This window comes from Pelophylax lessonae (genome assembly GCF_965119305.1).
Source record: "Pelophylax lessonae genome assembly, chromosome: 4".
NCBI lineage: Eukaryota > Metazoa > Chordata > Amphibia > Anura > Ranidae > Pelophylax > Pelophylax lessonae.
Window position 1 is genome coordinate 579,265,272 of NC_138771.1, and position 20,673 is coordinate 579,285,944.

The window sequence follows — 20,673 nt, forward strand, 5'->3', positions numbered from 1 at the left end:
AAGAGGCATCACAGACAAAATGTATCCCTTGGACTAATTGATCCGCCAACTCCACAAAGGCAGGAGGAGCTGTTCCCCTTCCAGGTCCCATCGTAAAAGTTTTGCCCACTCAGCTATAGCTTGCAACACCAGGGCAAAAGTAAATACCGGCCTAAGTACCGAACCAGCCACAGTGAACATATGGCGGGTCAAGGCCTCCGACCTCCTATTAGCCGGATCTGTAAAGACCGGGACTCTTTAACTGGAATTACAGTGGCTTTATTCAACCTGGAAACTGGGAGTCCACTACAGGAGGAACCATCCATTTTTTTTAAGGAGGGAATCCTCATAAGGGTACCGCATTGCAAAACGCTTAGGGATTGCAACAGTTTTGGGCTACCCCACTGTTTTGTGACAAAAATTGTCAAAGAAAGCAGGAAAGGGGAACACCTTCGCTGCCTTGGAGGACCTGTGGGTGCCAAAGGTGACTCGTACCTCTGATGCTATGTTAGTCGCATCCTCCATCTTTAAGGTTTCCCACACTGATACAATCAGTGCATCCACTAGTGCCTTTTCATGTGCGGCTAGAGGAGCAGAGGATACATCCTCATATCTGAGCATGTAGGGTGTGTGGACGCAGACCCAGAAGGGAAACTCGCATTCGCGGTGGCTGAATCAGATTCAGTATCTGATGAGACAGAGGAAGCAGGTGAAGGCAGGGGACACTTCTTGCTAGCCCTTTTTTTCTAGGAACAAATCTACCTTGGACACAAGGACTCCAGGACCCCGGTCAGTGCAGTCAGTTGTCGGGACCCGGAGGGCCCGGCAGCCTCTGAGAGGAGATCAGGTGGTGAAATATGCTCCAGGGACACCATTAATGGAGAGGGGAACACACACAAAAAAGTATCACACTGCAAGGGACACCCTACCGCGCTGGTGGCACCACAAGGCCCAGCACAGAGCACTACTGCTGCTACAGCAGAGAGAGGGAGAGAGAACCCCACAAAAAAAAAAAAAAAAAAAAACTCACCACCACCGATCAGGCACTTACAGCTCCGCACCAACTGCACCCCATGCATCGATCAGGAAGAGAAATAACCAGGGATTGGCACACTTCCAACCCACCCCCATCTCGCTAGCTCAACACCCCAGAATGACCTAAGACGGTACGTCCAACCCATGGGGGGGCGGGGGATTAGGGGAGGGCAGATGGGGGGGGGTGACCAAGCCCTACAGAAAACCACGGAGAAAGAGGGGGGCGCTGTCTGGGAAGGAGGAGAGCCCGGGGGTTCGACCATCCCAGGGAGGGGCCCTCGTCCACCCTAAAACCCTCCAGGGGTAAAGGGGGGATAGCTACTTACCACACCAGGAACAGGGTGGGCACTACTCCGGACAGACCACCGCTCCATCGTCAAATGGATTCTGTCGGCCAGGAGGAACGCTGCGACTCAGACCGAAGCCAGGTCGTATGCGCCCTCGCGAGACACTTAACTAGCAAGACAGCCCTGTCCAGTAGGGCTATGACGCGACCGACCTATCGTGGAGCTGCGGTCTTGCACGTACTCGCCGGCCATTGGCAATTGATTGTAGATTCTCATCAGGAACAAAATAATAAAAGAGAGAAAAAAATAAATAAAAAATCACTAGGACCAGAGATCCCAGCAAGGAACTAGGTCCTTACTCCTGATTAGGCAAAAAAAAAGCTGAGTACCTATAGCAGAGAGTGGGAGTATAGGGGGCAATATAACCCAAGTATTTAAGAAGATGAGGAGCGGTGTCCGTCAATGAACGAAAGAGTGTGATTTTCAGGTAAGCATGTTCTTTATATTTGTGTTCAGTGGGAAGAATCCCCACCTTTACAGGTAGCTTAAAAGATCATTGGTGTAAGTGGTTACTTATCTGAGAGATAGAAATTGCTCCCCACTCAAGAACCCCTAATAACCTGTGAAGGTACACTAAGGTTCCATAGAACCCTGGATAAAAAAAAAACTGCTATACATACACTATATAAAAAAAAAAACATATAACACACTAGAGAAGATGGGAACCCAATCTGGATCAATGTTCACAACCCAAATTGACTGCAAATTCATCTGAGCTCTATTCCAGGCTGTATACAATAAATCAATAAACTTACATTTGTGATGAAAGTGCCATAACATTGTACTATGTATGGGCAATCATGGCTTTTCAGTACAACATCCAAATCCATCAAAATACGTTTATTTTCCTCCTTGTTTCCTGAACGGCGCATTTGCTGAAAGACAAAGAAAGTTACTAGGTCTTCAGAATTCAATCAGATATTATCATGCTCCCTGTAGGCCTTAAAAGTGACTGTAAAGTTTTTTTTTTTCCAATAACAAACATGTTATACTTACCTCCTCTGTGCTGTTGGTTTTGCACAGAGCAGCCCGGATTCTCCTCGTCTCAAGTCCCTCCCTCCTGACGGGTGCCCCCACAGCCAGCTATGGGGCACCCAAGCAGAGCTGCAGCTCCGTATGTCCATTCAGACACTGAGCTGCCGTTCGGCCCTGCCCCCTCTCTCTCCTGATTGGCTAAGTGACTTTGATTGACAGCGGCGGGAGTCTGGTGCTTATCGGAATTTATCTACTACCTTTTGGGATCCTTCACGGCTTGTGTGATACACTATATGCTCACTTTCTATTACGTTTGTAAGTGCTTTTTCTTTAATGCTCGATTACTATTTATCAGTGTTACGCTATGGTACCATTTATCTTTTTTCATATGTATGCAGTCTGATGTTGGATGATCCCAATATATGATCTTGGTCCAAGCCCTGGAGGTGTAGTGGAGCATCTACCTTTGGAGTGCCTAGCCATTTGGAGATCTTGGGTGTTAAATCCCCGTTTGTTTGGCTTGCATAGAATTACATTCTGGTAAGCAGTTTGTACTACTGGTGGTGGTCATTATACACCTAGTGAAGTTTGGCGAATATCAATCTTCATTACCTTTTGGGATTCTCCTGATTAAGAGACTATATGAACTTTTTTCTATTGTATTCGTTATATAATTTCCCTTTTTTCAATATTGGGAGATATACATTTTTTATATAATATAATCATTATTTCTTTTTTTCTTTCACAATTTAAGTTTGCTTATGATTATTGATATCACATATGTCTGAACGACACCTCTTCAAGTAAATAGCGCAGCTTGTCTAACTATATTACTTATTGGGTGTTGGTCACACTTGAACCTGCAGCTTCTTTTTCACTTAGCGCGGTTACTCTCCTCCTTTATATTTGTATATCTGCGGTCTTCAGCTTTCTACAAGTGAACATTGTGTTAAAAAAATTTTTTTTTCCTGTTCCAGCACTGGGTGTGGAGTCTTGGCATACACTAGGAGACAGCTGCTTGGAGGAAAGGCAACCCCCTCCACATAGGAAGAGAAAGGACTAAACATACACAGCTATGCTGTGAATAGACCAGCTCTCTGCTAATCTTATGCACCCACCCCGACAAACAATTTCCAGCTGCTTTTATCTCCTGTGTAGGAGAGCTTGTCAGAAGTTATCATGCTGATAACAGAGGAACTGGGGACTTAGAGCTTTGGAGAGAGATAAACACCACAGATATATGTGTCCAGTTCAAATTTCAGGAATGGGGTTTACATCCACTTTACCTATTCTGTGTGTATTTAATCATCACTATTAGTGTGTCCATTATGTGATTCTGAATATATTTTTGGTCAACTGATGGTATATATATTATACCACTAGTACACAGTGTGGTGCACTTAGTTCTTTATTTTGTCATTTATACACATAAATGTATTCACTTATTAGTATTGTTTAATATCTGTTTAACATTGCAACAACCTTTTCTTTGGGATATGGATATAATAGTAAAGGTTTGAAATGCCTGATTTTTTATTTTAATTTATTTTTAAGACTGTGTTCTCCAATGTGAGGGGGAAATCGCCATTACACCTGGCCATACATAGATCGCAATTCGACTGGTTCAGCAGGTAACAGCTGCATTTCGATCCATGTATGGGAACCCTGGTTGTACAGAAGTCAATCGACCAATCAATTTCTTTATAACCAGCCTGTCGGGTGTTCCCGATCAATCAGTGCTGCTGGCTCTAGCTGGCAGCACTTATTGTATTCCGACAGTGGGAAAGGCTCCCTACTCTAAGAACACAATGCCACAGCGGCAGGGATTCCCCCCATCCACCTTGAATGTGTGGATGAGGGAATCAGATCATTTCTTTCTTGTTCAACCTGCCGGTTTAAAGAAAAAAAATTATAAAAGTATGGGCTGTCTTAGCTGCTGTCAATTGTTCTGGGGACAAATGTCAAATTTTGGATTTACCATATCTTTCTGTTTTGGGAATAATTCTACACAAGGCTAATAATGAGGATTTATTCAAAAGCAGAGACAACGCAAAAAAAATAAAAAAGCTTTGGCTTTAGATATACTTTTATACTATTTTCCCTGAGAGATAACTGTACATTAAAGCGGAGTTCCACCCAAAAATGGAACTTCCGCTTTTTTGCTTCCTCCCACCCTCCGGTGCCACATTTGGCACCTTTCAGGGGGGAGGGGGAAACGGGTACCAGTTTCTGACAGGTACCCCTTCCCCTCTTCCGGGGACATGGGCCGTGGCGCAGTGTCCCGGAAGTTCGGCTCCCTCCTTCTTCCCCCTGCCGCCGAGCCAATAGGAATTAGCAGTAGGGACCCGGCTGTGAAGCCGCAAGGCTTCATGGATGGGTTCCCTTTCCCAGAATGGCGGCGGCAGCACCCGAGAGCCGACACAAAAAGCGGCTTTGGGTGCCGACATTGCTGGACTCCAGGACAGGTAAGTGTGCTAATATTAAAAGTCAGCAGCTACAGTATGTGTAGCTGCTGACTTTAATTTTTTTTTAGGGGAAGGCGGAACTCCTCTTTAACAGCCCAGAAGGTTCTGTTTTGCCTTTCCTGGGCCGCAAAACTGCTGGGGTTTGTAAGAGGCTGAACCTCATTCTTCTTCAAGCTAAAGCAGACGTTGCTCCTAAAAAAACTTTTAAAAAAAACATGCAGGGGAAAAAGTTAGATGGCATACTTACCTTTTCCCTTGCTTCCATCTATGGCACCTAGGCGAGGGTGATGTCATCCTCCTTCCAGCAAGACCTGGGGAATGTAACGTGGTCCTGGTCTTACTGAGAAGCCTCTCCCAGCACTGTGCTGCAGGGTCTTCCCATGATCTTGGTCGGCAGGATGACATCACCTCCTGCACTATGGAAGCCAGATGAAAAAGTATATTAATCTAACTTTTAAACAATTTATTCAGCATATCAGCAAAGAGGCACATAAAGGGCACAATTACATATACATATATGGAGCGCAAGGTTCATTATATGACTTGACAAAGCTAGCCCTCCAGCAATCGTGTAAAAGGTAGGTCAATGCAAAACCAATACCTCTCAGAGAGATCCCTGCGCTTGTGTTCTGGGTCAGCAGTGCCCATCATGACGGGGGGGGGGGGGGGGGTGTCTTAATTTCTGTGCTAAATTTCTTTATATTATGAAGCAAGCAACAAGAGCCAAGATGCACACAAGGTGAGCAGAAAACACCAAACCCCCCGCAGACCAAGAATGAGAATTACGGCAGATATCACCTATAGAGAACTCAAAACAAGCCAAGGGTTCCCTAATCTCAGCAGATTACACCCAGTATAACTAAAATATGGACTGATCCTCTAATCCATAGCCTGTTATCTTCCTTAAAAAGAAAGGCCAAGTGTAAGGTCAACTCCCCATCATTATCATTGTAAGGTCAACTCCCCATCATTATCATTGTAAGGTCAACTCCCCATCATTATCATAAGGTCAAGCTAAAACGGTCCAACATTTTCTGTGGTTTTTCAGATTAGTCATAAGTATATTATTTACAGTCCATACAAGATAGGTATGATCACATACCTTCACAGCGATGATATGTCCGGTCTTCTTAAACCTCATCTTCCAGACTTGTCCACAGGTTCCACTGCCTATTTCTCCCAAATTCTCCAAGTCATTTATATCTGCCTGGTATTTCTGAGAAAAAGAAAACGGTGAAAGCTGCAATTTAGTCATTGTCATATATAATACACAATGTAGGATTTTAAACATTTTTTTTTATATTTATAACAGGCAGCAAGAGAGTACAGAAAATATGGTCTCATCAAATCCAGATAGTCATCACACAATAGTTAGTCTGCGTCAGAATTATGACCTGACCAAAATCCAAACTACTCTACTGCCCCATTGCACTGACCCGGAGCTGTTCTGTATTTATGCAATTATCTTCTACCCATCACAGGTGAATTACTACACTGCCTTTACACTGTCTTATACAGATCCGAGAGATTTACTAATGAAGGCAATTATAAACCTTAGTTTTACAACACGTTATACTTACCTGCTGTGTTTGTGCAAAGGGCCACACCGATCCTCCTTTTCTGGGGTCCCCCGCTGGCGCTCCAGGCCCCTCCTCTTTGGCAAGTGCCCCCAGGAAAAGCCACTTTCCCTGGGGGGCACCAATGTTTGCTCGCTCCCCTTGAGCCGGCCAGTCTGTGTCTATTGACAAAGACCAGGTAAATTGGCTCCGCTCCCTTGTCACTGCATTGATTGGCAGCAGTGGGAATCAATGACTGCAGCTATCAATCTGCCCAATGAGGAGGGAGACAGTGGCAAGAGCCACTGCTCTCGTGCACATAATTGGATCGGATCGGGCTCAGGTAGGAATTGGTGGGGGGGGTGCACATTACTTTTTTTACCTTTAGGCTCCATCCCGGATCATGGGCGGAATCGTTGGGATTCTGCACCTGATCCATATCTCTTGCGATCCCCCTCACTTCCAATGGTACCCCAATCGCGTTGCGATTTTGCCACAATTGTCACTCTATGAATCATGTTAAAATCGCGCAAAAAGAATCACGGGACACCTGTCCACAAAAGTTGTAACTTCTTTTGTGTGATAGGCGTCTTCGGCTGACAATCGCTGCGAAATCGCTCCGTGATTGGGGTGCCATTGAGAAGTAGTGACATTGCACAAGCATCCCGTGATTTGCCGCAATTTTGAATCACAGCGATTCGAATTGCTCAGGTATGAATGGAGTTTAATGCATAGATTGCAATGAAGTAAAAAACCTTGAGGCTTTAGATCCACTTTAACCTCATCCTGCGACTATGGTAAATGTGCTGAAATCAAAGAGGGGCGTAGCTGATGGGGGATGACAACCATCTACAACGAACTAGCTACAACAATTCTAGAAAGGATTAACACCATTCCCCCCCCCCCCCCCCCCAAAAAAAAAAAAAAAAATGATATATTGCAGCTTAGCAGTCCTTAAGATGTGGTGGCTGAATTTGTTCCTTTCCCCTTCAGGTGTACCTGGCGATTCTGTCAGTAACACACTTCTAGACCTAGGGCAACACCACTGACTGTACATATGGGGAACAGTTTTGTCACCCCCCCCCCCAGGACACACCCCATTTTCTCAACAAGGGGGAGGTGCTGTACAATCCTATTATACTTCCTGATAACTGGGTATATATATAACACCATAAAGGGAGCAAATACAAGAAAAATTATTGTTAAGGATTACAATGTTTTCTGTTTATTTACACTGTGCTTAAGAGCTTTCCGCCTGGCCTATAGCAAAGTGACAGCCCTCCCGTTCTGACTGAAAGTCATATGAGGTCCAGCAGAACAAGTTGCTCATGTGTGCCCTCAGCAGCGAGGCGAACGGTAGTGCGATGTGTCGCTCTGAAACACTGCATCTTCGATCATGGTAAAGAGTCCATGACGTGGGCTCTTTACCATGTGATCAGCTGCGTCCAATCACAGTGTTACTAGGAAGTGCCAGTTATCTGCATTCCTCTATTTACACTGACAGGGCGCGAGTAGAGTAAAGCTGATAGTGGCTCTAATGACAGGGGGGGGGGGGGTCAGTGATCATCAGTGCAGCCCCATCAGCGATGCCTACCAATGCTGCCAATCAGTGCCCATCAGCTAAGCAAATCAGTGCCCATCAGTAATGTCTCTCAGTGCCTCCTCATCAGTGCCACCCATCAATGCCCAATATCAGTGCTGCATGTTAGTGCCGCCTCATCAGTGCCTATTAGTAAAAGGAGAAAACTTGCTTATTTACAAAAGTTTATAACAGAAACTAAGAAAAACTTTTTCGGGCTCTTAGCAAAAAAATAAAAAACCCAGTGGTGATTAAATACCACCAAAAGAAATCTATCTGTCTAAAAAAAAAAAAAAAAAAAAAAAAAATGGTAATTTTTTTTGGGTAGAGCATTGCATGACCTCGCAATTGCCATTCAAAGCGTGACAGTGCTGAAAGCTGAAAAGTGGCCTGGGCAGGAAGGAGGTGAAAGTGCCCTGTATTAAAGTGGTTAAAGAAGTTGCCCAGGTATGGATATTTTATACATGGTTACACTGGTCTAGCTTGGACCAAAGCACTGTTACTGTGTATATACCATATCTGGCTGAACCCCCAGGAAGCTAGAAATCACCAAAGTAGACATTGCTACTCCAATGATCTCCACTTATCTACAGTCCCATGGCGAGTGGCTGCCTTGCTGCATTCGGAGGGCGCCAATCAGAGAATGCTTTGCACTTTCTGAATGAATGCAAAGTGTTCTCTGATTGGACAAGCTGGAGAGACTGGGCTATGAACATGGTATAACCAAATTATTCTGTACCTAATTACTATGGGCTTCCTAACCTACACCAAGTAAAGCAATATCTATAACAATGATCTTCGTGTCTTTAGCTCACCTGTCCATCAATTAACAGATAGCCAGTCTGCTTAATGATTTCTTGCAGCTTCTGGTCAATTTCAGTGCTGAAAAAAAAGAAAAAGAATGAATCCCAATACCCTGACCATTATAATTATTCTCTTAGTCTGATGCAGTTTCATGTTTACATAAAAACTAAAAGATCACAAATATAAAAAGGGTGGGCATACAAAGTAAACAATAATCAGCTAATCAGTAAATAATGATGAGACCGTGATCTGCAGTAACAAGGGCAGAGATAGACATTCGATTTGTTTGCTCCATGCAGGTTGAGTCCCAGGTGGGATTCAAACTCAGATCCCAAAGCTCAATGGAAACAGTGATAGCCATTTAGCCATCACACTGCTCAAAACTTTTGCCTGGGGTACCAGTAAAAAGCACCCCGGCAGCCAGTGCTCTCCTAGAGAGGGGCTGTAGGTATAAGATGTGGATTATGCCCGGGGGAATTTGGCTGCAGTTTTAGTATCCAACATAGCCATGATAAAATGCAGTGAATTGGACATTCACCAAACATTTACCGCAGGTGAATCTTTCTGGTGCAGGTGTATGAATGACACAAATTTATCACCACCAGTAAATGATGAATGTCACATTCACTGCATTATAAACATGTCAGATCGTGTCTTACTGGCGCTGTTGTATTGGAGCATTTAGTACTGGTATACGCTTTGCCAATGGAGCCTTCTTACCATTAGCTCTTCCAAGGGACAGCAGCTAAAAGATTTGCACTAGGGATTGACTGATTAATCGGCAAAGCCGATATATTGGGGGGGCCGATATGCACTTTCCCCAATATATTGGAATCGGCCCCGGAGGTTACCGATATTGCCGATATTTTGGGAAAGTGCTTGTACCGGAGTGATGCCTGCAGCTAGAGGCATCACCCCGGTACCGGCGTCCATAGCCGACGGTCGGCTGTCTTGTAAGCCGACGGTCGGCTGTCTTGTAATGACAACCGATGCGGCTGAGAAGCCGCACGGCTGTGATTACAAGGAGCGGGAGGGGACGTCCCCTCCTCCCACCTCCTTCCGCGGCTCGTCCGGGTCTCCCGTCCCACCGGGAGACCCGGACATCCTACCTGCACGGCCGCTGAAGACCCGATCAAAGCCATATTCGGCTCTGATCGGGTCTCCCTGTAAAAAACAGGAAGTGATGTCATGACATCACTTCTGGGTACTTGGCACCAAATTAAAAAAAAAAATGACAGCATTCAAAACAGCCAAACTTGGTGTTTTGAATGTTTTAAGTCTTTTAGACCCCCAGATCCCTCCACAGGAGTACCTTTAAAAGAAAAAAAAAAAAAATATATAAAAATTTTCTTTAAATGTCCGAAAATATCGGCAATAAAAAAAAAACGATATTGGAGAATGCAGAAGTGAGACTTTAACTGGTGGGTATAAAAAAAAAGGGAACTTGAGTGCAAGTTTCCAAATACAAATAAAGAGGGTGATTTAGCCCACCAAAAATCACCCCCAACAACAGATTATTAGCTTTGGAAAACAGCCTTTCAGCAGAGACAGACTGAGTTTACTTTAAATAAAAATATACCTGTGGGCAAAGTATGGCTTTCCTGAAGCCTGGCCAAAAAGACCATTTGCCACATCCTACATAGAAGATAGGATTTGTGGGCCATTGAGTGCAACCCCGCATCATAGGAATGAGTGCTCTCTCGCACAGCCAGACATGTAATCTTCCTCCCCATCCCAACTCTGCTACCTTAGCTGCTGCTGTGGTGCATGCAGCGGTTTATGAAAGAGGAAGGAGTACTTGTTTCTGCGATGCTGGGAGTACGCTCAAAAGACCACAATTCCTAGAGTAGTGAGAGGTTAGAACCGTTCGAGAGATCCATGCCCGTTTGTCCAGGTGACCAATACTGAAAGAGAGAGAAAATCCCAATGGTTATATTATCACTAGACCAAGAGAGGAAGGGAAAACTTCCAATAATGACAGTTGGTTCGGTGACAAACTGTCTAAGAAGGGATTAGCGTCCCCTTTGGTGAGACACTAGATCATACTTCCTGCTGGGTCTACAAGACAGAGGGAAATTTTCACAATGGGACACCGCCAAACAAAAAAAACTGAAACTGACAGGGATTTTAAAAGTGTCACTAAACCCACATCATAAAAAACTTGCGTAAGTACAAGTACTCCAGCAAATGCTTGGTACCGATACTGGTATTGGTGCAACCCTAACCTCCACCTTCTGTCCATGTTCCCAATTCAGATAGGGATTTTTCAGCTGTGGAGGCAACTCTGGACATGCTCAGTTTTTTAGTGAGTTTCTACTACATCCGAGCAGCCCATGTGACTGCAGTCACACATGTGCGTATACATAGTGGTAAATGACAGCCCACTCCCTCCTCCTCCATGCCCACTAACCAGATAAACACAATGGAGGCGGGATATTTTGTATAGACTAATGGAGGCTTCTCCACCCTGTTAATCTAAGACAGAAGGCTGGAATGGCGTGATACAGCCTGTGACTGGCAGAAATCCACCCACAGCATGTTACTGCCAAAAAAATCCTCCTACCCATGTTTCCCTGCACACAGGCTGGTAAAGATCTGGGTCATGGCTGTATATTGGTTAGGAAAAAAGGTACTTAGATTTTTTTTTTTAAAATAATTAGTGCCACCATCCACATACAGAAATAGAAAGGACAATGTAAATTAAAACTGTGTGTTTAGTAACACTTTAAGCATTCCATACTCTCACCAAAATAAAAAAAATGTTGGCTTTAGATATACTTTTTACTGAAACATGTCTTTTACTATTGCTGATAAACTGTTGCAGGTGGCAGGATCATAGAAGATCACATTTGTTTCAACAGTGCTATCTAAGCATCTACAGGTATACAGGTGATGCAATGTATATCTTGTAATACGGCCCCAAAACCGATAACATGATTATAGCAGGCAGTCCTTTCCAACTTATCACTTTCATTTAGAACAGGGGTCTATAAAGTATGGCCCATGGGCCACATCCAGATCACTATAAAATGTATCTGGCCTGCAGCAGCTGGTATCCCTAGACTTGCACAGAGAAACAGATCAGTTGGTCTAAAGCAGGACACAGATGTAAGGGGAAAATCTGAGGGCGGCACACGTGGGAGGAAGGGGGGAATAAAGTGGTTCTAAAGACTAACCATTTTTTACCTTGATGCATTCCCTGCAGTAAAGTAAAAAAATGTTTAGGTATTATTAACGCTCCTTCACCCCCCCTTCACACACCCCCCCCTTATACTTACCTGAGTGCCCACTTGATCCAGCGTTGTGTCTATTTGCAGCGACTCTCCTTGCTCTCTCAGGGTTTGCTGAGGTAGTGGGAGCAATTGGTCGAATCTTGTGGCGAGGGAGCGGAGCGAAGCCGCACTGGGTCTACGGAGGCAGGTGGGGCAGCTTAGGATCGAGCCCATAGGTGTGCCACCATAGGAAGAGGCTTTCTATAGTGGCACACTGAGAAGAAGAGCAGCCAGGAGTGGCAGCACGAAACCCTAGAAGAGGAGGATCAGAGCCGCTCTGTGCAATTTCAGAACAGAGATGTAAAGAGGCGCTCCGACAGGAACAGAGATGTAAGGAGGGACTATGATGGGGGCACACATGTAGGAAGAGACTATGATGGGGACTCCGCCAAAGAGGGGTCTGATGGCGAACCTGATGTAAGGGGACATTCTGATAATCTCAAATTTATTTGGATTTTCAAATCATGGCTATTACAAAGTGCAAAATAAAACGTATTAATGAATTTATAAAACAGATTTCACTTTCGTTCATTGACAGACACAGCTCCTCGTCTTGACTGCGTGGGTTATACTGCCCCCTACTGGAGTAGGACACTAGGCAGAAAAGAACTGGACTACGCCTATGGGGCAGTCCCAGGGGGTATACTCCCCCTCTACGCTATAGGTTTTTTTTCTGCCTAGTCACGAGTAAGGACTTTAGATGGAATTTTTTTCCTCTCTATTATTTTGTTCCTGATAAGAATCTACAATCAATTGCCAGACTGGGCGACGGACTGGATAATCTAGATCCAGAGGGTCCCCCCAGTCTGGCCAGTGAGGGCATGCAGACCGCATTTCCACGCTAGGTCAGCCGTGACATAGCCCCACTGGAGGGGGGCTGGCCTGCGAGTTAAATGTCTCACGAGGGCGCATACGTCATGGCTTTGGCCTGAGTCGCAGTGTTCCTCCTGGCCGACAGCACCCACATTACTATGGAGCGGTGGTATGTCCGAAGCGGAGCCCACCCTGTTCCTGGTGTGGTAAGTAGCTGTCCCCCCTGTACCCCTAGAGAGTTTTGGGGTGGACGTGGGCCATTCCCTGGGATGGTCGGACCCCCGGGCTCCCCTCCTTCCCAGGCAAACGCCCCCCTCCTCTTTCTCCGTGGTCTTCTGCAGGCCTTGGTCACCCCTCATATGCCCCCTCCTATGGGGTGGACATACCGTTATAGGTCAGTCTGGGGTGTTGAGCTGGCGATGGGGGTGGGTAGGTAGCGCCGCCAGCAACCGGACGTTCAAACGAGGGGGCTGGGCCTGGTGGGGGGCGCCTGGCAGGGTCCTTCTTCCTGTTAGGATACTTTGAGCTCCTGGGGTCCCTGCTCTTCAGGACAACTTGCAGATTACTCTGCGGGAGTTCTGAAGATTTAGAATCCAACCGAAGTCTACTCTGGTTCCGTCCACCAGTCTGGACTATCTGGGTCTGACTCTCAGCCAGGGTGATTCTTCCTCTGGAAAAACTCCAGAAATTGAAGGAGGCAATTTGGCTTCCGCTGTCCAGCAGACGGTCATCTCTTCGGACTTGCATGAAGGTGCTGGGCCTGATGGTGTCTACCTTCAAGGCGGTTCCGTTTGCTCAGTTCCACGCGAGATCTCTGAAAGAGATCCTGATAAAATGGAACAAGAATCCACAGTCTCTACACAATCTGATCCTGTTGAGCCGGAGTACGAGAGGGTCCCTGGTTTGGTGGCTTTGTTCTCCGGCACTTTGTCAAGGAAAAATCTTTTTTTCCCCCTGCACTGGGCGGTCGTCATCACGGATGCCAGCCTGTCCGGTTGGGGAGGCGTCCTCGGCACGGATTGTACTCAGGAAGAGTCCGGGCTACTGATCAATGTATTGGAACTCCGAGCAATCATTGACGGACAAGGCACCCACCCCTCAATGGAATTGGGTTTTTTCTTCTGACGCTGCTTGTAACAAAACTAAGTACCTATAGCAGAGAGTGGAAGTATAACCCCTAGGACTGCCCCAAAGGCCCCAAAGGGGTAGTCCAGTTCTTTCCTGCCTAGTGTCCTACTCCTGTAGGGGGCAGTATAACCCACGTATTCAAGAAGATGAGGAGCTGTGTCCACCAATGAACATCAGAGAACTGGATTTTACGGTAAATCAAAAATCCCTTTTTTTTGGCCCACAAATATTTGTAAAATATACAATGTGGCCCTCGTACTGAAAATTTGAGACCTCCGATTTAGAAACTCAGTAGCATGACCTGCTAAAGTGCCTACAACACAGAAACAGGCAAGAATCTGCAATTATGTTTAGATCACTCACATAGGATTCTATTTATTCAAAGTGGAGTTACAATTCAACGCATTGCTATTTTCATTATACTGGTTTCCATCTTTATACACTGAAGTCCGTGAAGAATAGATGAACACATGATCTGTTTTAAATCCTTATTTTCTAGTTCTGCAAAACTAAATGAAATGGAATAAAGATTTGGAAATTGGAAGAATTTCGCTGGGGCCCAAGGATTATCCTATTACTGAAGGATCTATAGCTGTAATTGGAGAAGGCATCTGGAATCTGGGTTGGCCATTCTCCACCAATTTCCTTTGGTTCGTAACTGGGTAAATCTAAGACTTAAGTGCCAATCCAGGAGTTTGGCTAGGCTCGCAGTTATGCAGTGCAATTTAAGTTTTTTATTGCGATTTCAAAGATCACACCCAGTGCGACTTGATGCGTGTTCAGCTGTGATTCCAATGGTTGTGCATTCAATTTGGATGAAGCTGTGATTTGGACCTCTCTCCCTATAAAGGAGGTCTGAAAAACAGCACTGACTTGTCCAAATCACACTGGAATCGCATTATCTTGGAACACCTATGCTTGACGTTCCCCTTAAACTACATGGAACTCAAAATCGCCTCGCACAGGCCCCTTTATGGAATTGCATCGCATTTGGGCTGCATATACTGTATGTGTACAGTATGTACACATTTATGTTATTTCACTTGTTTTGCGATTCCATGCGATCTGGAACGCGTCCAAAATTGTATACGTTAACTAGGGCTTAATTGTCCAAAATAAATGTATTAGACTATAAACTGAGCCTATACAGTTCAGGAGTCCAAAAACATTCCATTTATCTGGGCTTAAAACAAGATGAAGTACTGGACTGAATATATATGGTGGTTACACTGAGCAGATATTAAAGCAGCTGCTCACAGACTGTGCACGAATATCCACCCTTTTAAAACCGGTAGTAAACACTACAAGTCCCCCTCCAGGTTAATGTCATAATATGCTAGTTCGCACCGCATACTAGCACATTATGACAGACTTGCCTGTAAAGCCGATCCCTCCTCCAGTTGTGCACTGTCACCAGACAGGGCTTGCACCTTCCCCTGGTCTTTCTTCCAGGTTTGCACCCCACTCCGGCCATTTGAATGGCTGGGTCGCAATGTCTCGCGGCACAGCGCAATGAATGGATAGAGTGTGCCGTCCATTCAGCGTGTACTACACGTGCAGGGAACATCACTGGCTGCTACAAATGCGAATATCTCCTAAACGATGCACATGTAGGAGATAATCACTGTACCTACAGGTAAGCCTCATTACAGACTTAGCTGTAGGTAGAAGTGAAAAAGTAGACTTTACTAGTGCTTTAATTAGCATACACTCTGGGAGCTCATGGAGGAAATTACAAGGTGGCAGAAAAACTAAGTAAAACAATTTCTTGGAAAAAAATACATAGTGGATGTGTACAGATTGTTATTGGAGAATAAAGATATAGTGGGAAAATTAATTATTTGATCCCCTGCAGATTTTGTACGTTTGAGCACTTTTCAAAGAAATGAGTGGTCTATAATTTTTATTATAGGTGTATTTTAAATACAGACAGAAAATCAACTGAAAATCCAGAAAAAAAACATAGAATACAAATGTTTTAAATTCAGTGTAAAATAAGTATTTGATCCCCAAGCAAAACACGACTTAGTACTTGGTGGATAAACCCTTGTTGGCAAGCACAGAGGCAAGACGTTTCTTGTAGTTGGTTATCAGGTTTTCACACATCTCAGGAGGAATTTTGGTCCACTCTTTACAGATCTTCTCTAAATCCTTAAGGTTTCTTGGCTGTCGCTTGGCAACACGAAGTTTTAGCTCCCTCCATAAATTTCCTGTAGGATTAAGGTCCAGATGACGTCGTATGACGAAACGCGTAGGGCGTGGCTTGTTTACGTCAATACGTCACTTCCGGGAATGGTGGTTTGAGCCGGTGGAACGCGGAAGCGGCCCGGCGAACACCTTTCAAGCTGATAGTGAACTCCCCAAACTGTGAGTGGATGCTAAGTTATTTTGCTATACACAACATATGCTACGCAATGGAGGTTTATTCTTTGTTCTAGTGACCAAGAAGTGTCGAGTCAAAGGCTTAAGAGTGCGGTAAGCAGCGGTGCTTTTTGGTGGACCATCCGCCGGCGCCATATATTGTTTTTAGCACGGATCACAACACGTGGCACTTGGTATTATTAGCACTTGGCACTTTATGCAGATGTATGATATATGACACTTTTAATGTGGTACACTGAGCACAGCCCAGGTTAAACCTATTGATGTTTTTAACGGCACGTAGCACTTTCTATGTATTGATTGCACTACATGCACTTTTATAGCACATAAAGCACATATTTGCACAATACTATTTTAAAAAGTGGTAGCGCCGGGTCCAACATTTCTTGCATTTTTCCCTGGAGACTGGCTAAGCCACTCCATGACCTTAATGTGCTTCTTCCTGAGCCACTCCATTGTTGCCTTGGAAGTATGGTTTGGGTCATTGTCATGCTGGAAGACCCATCCAAGACCCATCTCCAGTGTTCTGGCTGAGGGAAGAAGATTCCAAGATTTTACAATACATGGCCCTGTCCATTGGCCCCTCAATGCAGCAAAGTCGGCCCGTACCTTTAGCAGAAAAACCCCAAAGCCCCAAAGTATTGCGTTTCCACCACTCTGCTTGACTGTATGGTTGGTGTTCTTAGGGTCATAGTCAGCATTTTGCTTCCTCCAAACACGGCGAGTCGAGTTAATCCCAAAGAGCTCAATTTTGGTCTCATCTAACCACAGTACTTTCTCCCAATCATTCTCTGAATCATTTAAATGTTCACTGGCAAACTTCAGACGGACCAGTACATGGGCCTTCTTGACGAGAGGGGCCTGGTGTGCACTACAGTATTTCAATCCATGGCGGCGTATTGTATTACCAATGGTTTGTTTGGTGACTGTGGTCTCAACAGCCTTGAGATCATTCACAACTCCTCCTGTGTATTTAATGGCTGATCTCCCACTTTTCTAATGAACATCCTTCCCCCCATAAGGCAAAATCTTGCATGGAGCTCCAGAGCAAGGGCAATTGCTGGTTATTTTGTATTTCTTCTATTGGCGAATAATCGCTCCAACAGTTGTCTCCTTCTCACCAAGCTTCTTGCTGATGGTCTTGTAGCCCATTCCAGCCTGGTGCAGGCCTACAATCTTGTCCCTGACATTCCTTGACAGCTCTTTGGTCTTGCCCATGATGGTACGGTTTGAATAGAAGAAAGATTCTGTGGACAGGTTTCTTTTATACACATAACGAGTTGTCATTAGGAGCACCTTCTTAAAATTGACAGGACTAATATGTGTACCACATGAGCGCATACGGTAGCCAGTCTGTGGCACCCAGATATATTGTTGGTTGGTAGGATATCACAACCTTATTTTACTCACTGAACTGCAACTCAACTGAAAATATTTGTATCATGGGTTTGTTCTGGATTTTTTGTTGATATTCTGTCTCTAACATTTAAAATACACCTATAATAGTAAGGCTCGGTTCACACTACGTCGCTCTGACTTAGGGGGCGACCTGTAAAGTCGCGTGCAGCGCGACTTCGGCGCGACTTGCACGGACTTCACAAAATGAATGTCTATGCAAGTCGCCTCCAGGTCGCCCCGAAGTAGTACACAACCATTTTTCTAAGTCCGAGCGACTTGTGTCGCTCCTATTAGAACGGCTCCTGTACCGCACAATGGGAGCGTGACGGACCGCGACTTGTCAGGCTGACAAGTCGCAGTCCAAGTCGGACTAATGTGAATGCGGTCTTATAGACCATTCATTTCTTTGTAAGTGGGCAAACTCACAAAATCTGCAAGGGATCAAATCATTATTTTACCCACTGTAGTTTAGCGTCACTTTAAAAGAAGATGTCTGCACAGACAACATAATATTTCAACAAAAGAGTTACACTGCAGTGTGACAAAGCCATGTTCTCACCTCTCCAAGCTCCGCTGTGTCAAGTAGTTGGTTTGTGGTATGTTCAACATGTGTCGTGGTCGGACGGGCAGTGACGGGTGATGATGTGCGGAGCTGTCGGAGCGACTGTGTCCATCATTGGCAAGAGGAAGTTGTAAGGCTGGACGAAAAGAGGGTGGTACACAGAAGGGACAAAGATTGGGGAACAGAGATAAGCTACGAGCAACAGCAGTGCCCCATTATTTCCTGAACACCCCATTCAAAACCCAATATATTTTCCTTACAGAAAAGCAAAACTGTCACTTCACTGAATTTATTGTAGTGGCATGAGAGCTAAAGAGCAAACCTCTAGAGGCATCTGCACAGACATGGGCCTCTGTGTAGTCTTTAGAGTACATAAGGAGCATCCAAAACATCAATATGAAAAATCGTAACTTCCCAATCAGGAATCAGAATTTGGCTCCATTGCCCAATGTTCAACAAAACATGCTGCGTCTGACCAACAATCCAGAGCCGAGTCAAAGCTGGCACCTTGGTTTTGGGCTCCCAGGGAACTATGGAGGCACCTCTAGGATTCTGCTCTTAGCTTCTTGCTTCAATTTAATAACTTTAGACAGATGACCGATTTACTAAGCTCTGGGTCTTACAAACTGAACATCTCTAAGTTGGCAATTTTTGTTCTGTATCATACACAGCAAACCCCATTAACTTTGTTATACCCCATGCAATGTGCCCTGTGCACATCTTGGTTGTCTTGTAATTGATGTTGCAGCTCTGCTTTCCAGGCAAAGGTTGATCTTGTAAGGCATGACAGTAAAAAAAAGAAACCGCTTTGTAGATTTCTTATTCCCTTTTGTCAGTAGGGGCTCCACACCATTCAAAGTACATGTAGAATTGTAAGCCTATTAAGAACTGTTGTCTTGGGTGAACACTAATGGGATCGATCACCATTTGATTTCTAATAGCATTTTGGGTTCCTGAGGGTAAGAACGAAACTTCAAAAGATATCACTTGGCATGCTTGTCCGAAACCGCTTACCAAGGAGGGCACTTGTGCGGGCTCGATCCTGAACCAGGCTCAATGTGCCCATTGAAACACATAGCATGGCTTGTCCCCAGCCCTGCTCTCTCCTTAAAGAGGAAGTAAACCCTCCTCTGACACTTTTACCTATAGGTAAGCCTATGATAAGGCTTACCTATAGGTACTGTAAATATCTCCTAAACATGTACTGTTTAGGAGATACAGTCAAACCTTGGATTTCGAGCATAATTCGTTCCGAAAACATGCTTGTAATCCAAAGCACTCTTATATCAAAGCGAATTTCCCCATAAGAAATAATGGAAACTCAGATGATTCGTTCCACAACCATTTATTCATAAGTCCTTCAGTTTATAGTCCATATAAAAAGATTATAGCATTGCGATAGGTTATATAACCATAAAATGTCCATCCACAAATAGCCGCTTCCACAAGGGGATTGGAAGCAAAATCCAGCAGGAGCTACAGAGTATCAAAGAGAAGAGAGGCGCCTCTAAGTGTAGCAATATGGTTCCATTTAATGAAGGTACAACATTTAGCAACTCACATGGTTGATGAATAAAACAGGCACATCTAAGTATGCAGGCATCCAGGGTAAAGCTGTCCACATAGACTATCTTCTGCACCGCCGGCTGCCAGTCTGTAATCCTGACCGGGAAGACCACCCTGCAGTAAAGCGATCTGAAAGCGAGGGGCAGCATTGAAGGGATGACGGTGCGGAGGATGGTCTATGATGGTCTTAGATGTGCCTGTTCCAATCATCCACCATGTGAGTTGCTAAATGTTGTACCTTCATTGAATTTAACCATATTACTACACTTAGAGGTGCCTCTCTTCTCTTTTATACTCAGCTGTGACTTGAGGCTACTTGTATATCAAGTCAAAATTTATTTGAAAATTTTGCTTGTCTTGCAAAGCGCTCTTAAACCAAGTTACTCTCAAACCAAGGTTTTACTGTATTTACCTTTCATGCAGCCAGTGACGTCACTGGCGCATGCGCTCTGAAGGAACGGCCGCTGGTGCCATTCCTTCAGAGTCCCGTGACCATCGGCTCCCGCGCGCGTGCGCGGGAGTAATGTCACCGCGGCTCCGGCCAATCTGATGGCTGGATGCCGCGATCCCGGAAGACGGGCGACTGGAGATGTCGCCCGTCATAGAGGTAAATGGACTGCATGGCGGGGACTCGTTCTAAGGTAAGTATTTCATAATGAGCTAGTATGCGATGCATACTAGCTCATTATATGTTTCTCTTTCAGGTCGAACAAAAAAAAAGTGTGTATGAGTTTACAACCTCTTTAAAGGCTGTGATTGACAGCAGCCATTGCTCCCACTGCTGCCTCCATGTCCAATGAGGAAAGTGACCA

General features: G+C 44.9%; 1 protein-coding gene across 2 annotated transcripts in view; it reads right to left on the reverse strand.

The window, feature by feature from the left end:
* The window catches only part of MAP2K7 (mitogen-activated protein kinase kinase 7), a 60,540-nt gene that overhangs the window by 20,299 nt on the left and 19,568 nt on the right, over nucleotides 1–20,673 (reverse strand). For both annotated transcript variants that reach the window (XM_082255505.1, XM_082255506.1), the window contains 4 exons: nucleotides 18,293–18,431; nucleotides 8,752–8,818; nucleotides 5,904–6,017; nucleotides 2,117–2,236 (listed from right to left, as the gene is read on the reverse strand). In XM_082255505.1, the coding sequence (XP_082111631.1) occupies nucleotides 2,117–2,236; nucleotides 5,904–6,017; nucleotides 8,752–8,818; nucleotides 18,293–18,431 (440 nt within the window). The remainder of the gene's footprint in view (nucleotides 1–2,116; nucleotides 2,237–5,903; nucleotides 6,018–8,751; nucleotides 8,819–18,292; nucleotides 18,432–20,673) is intronic.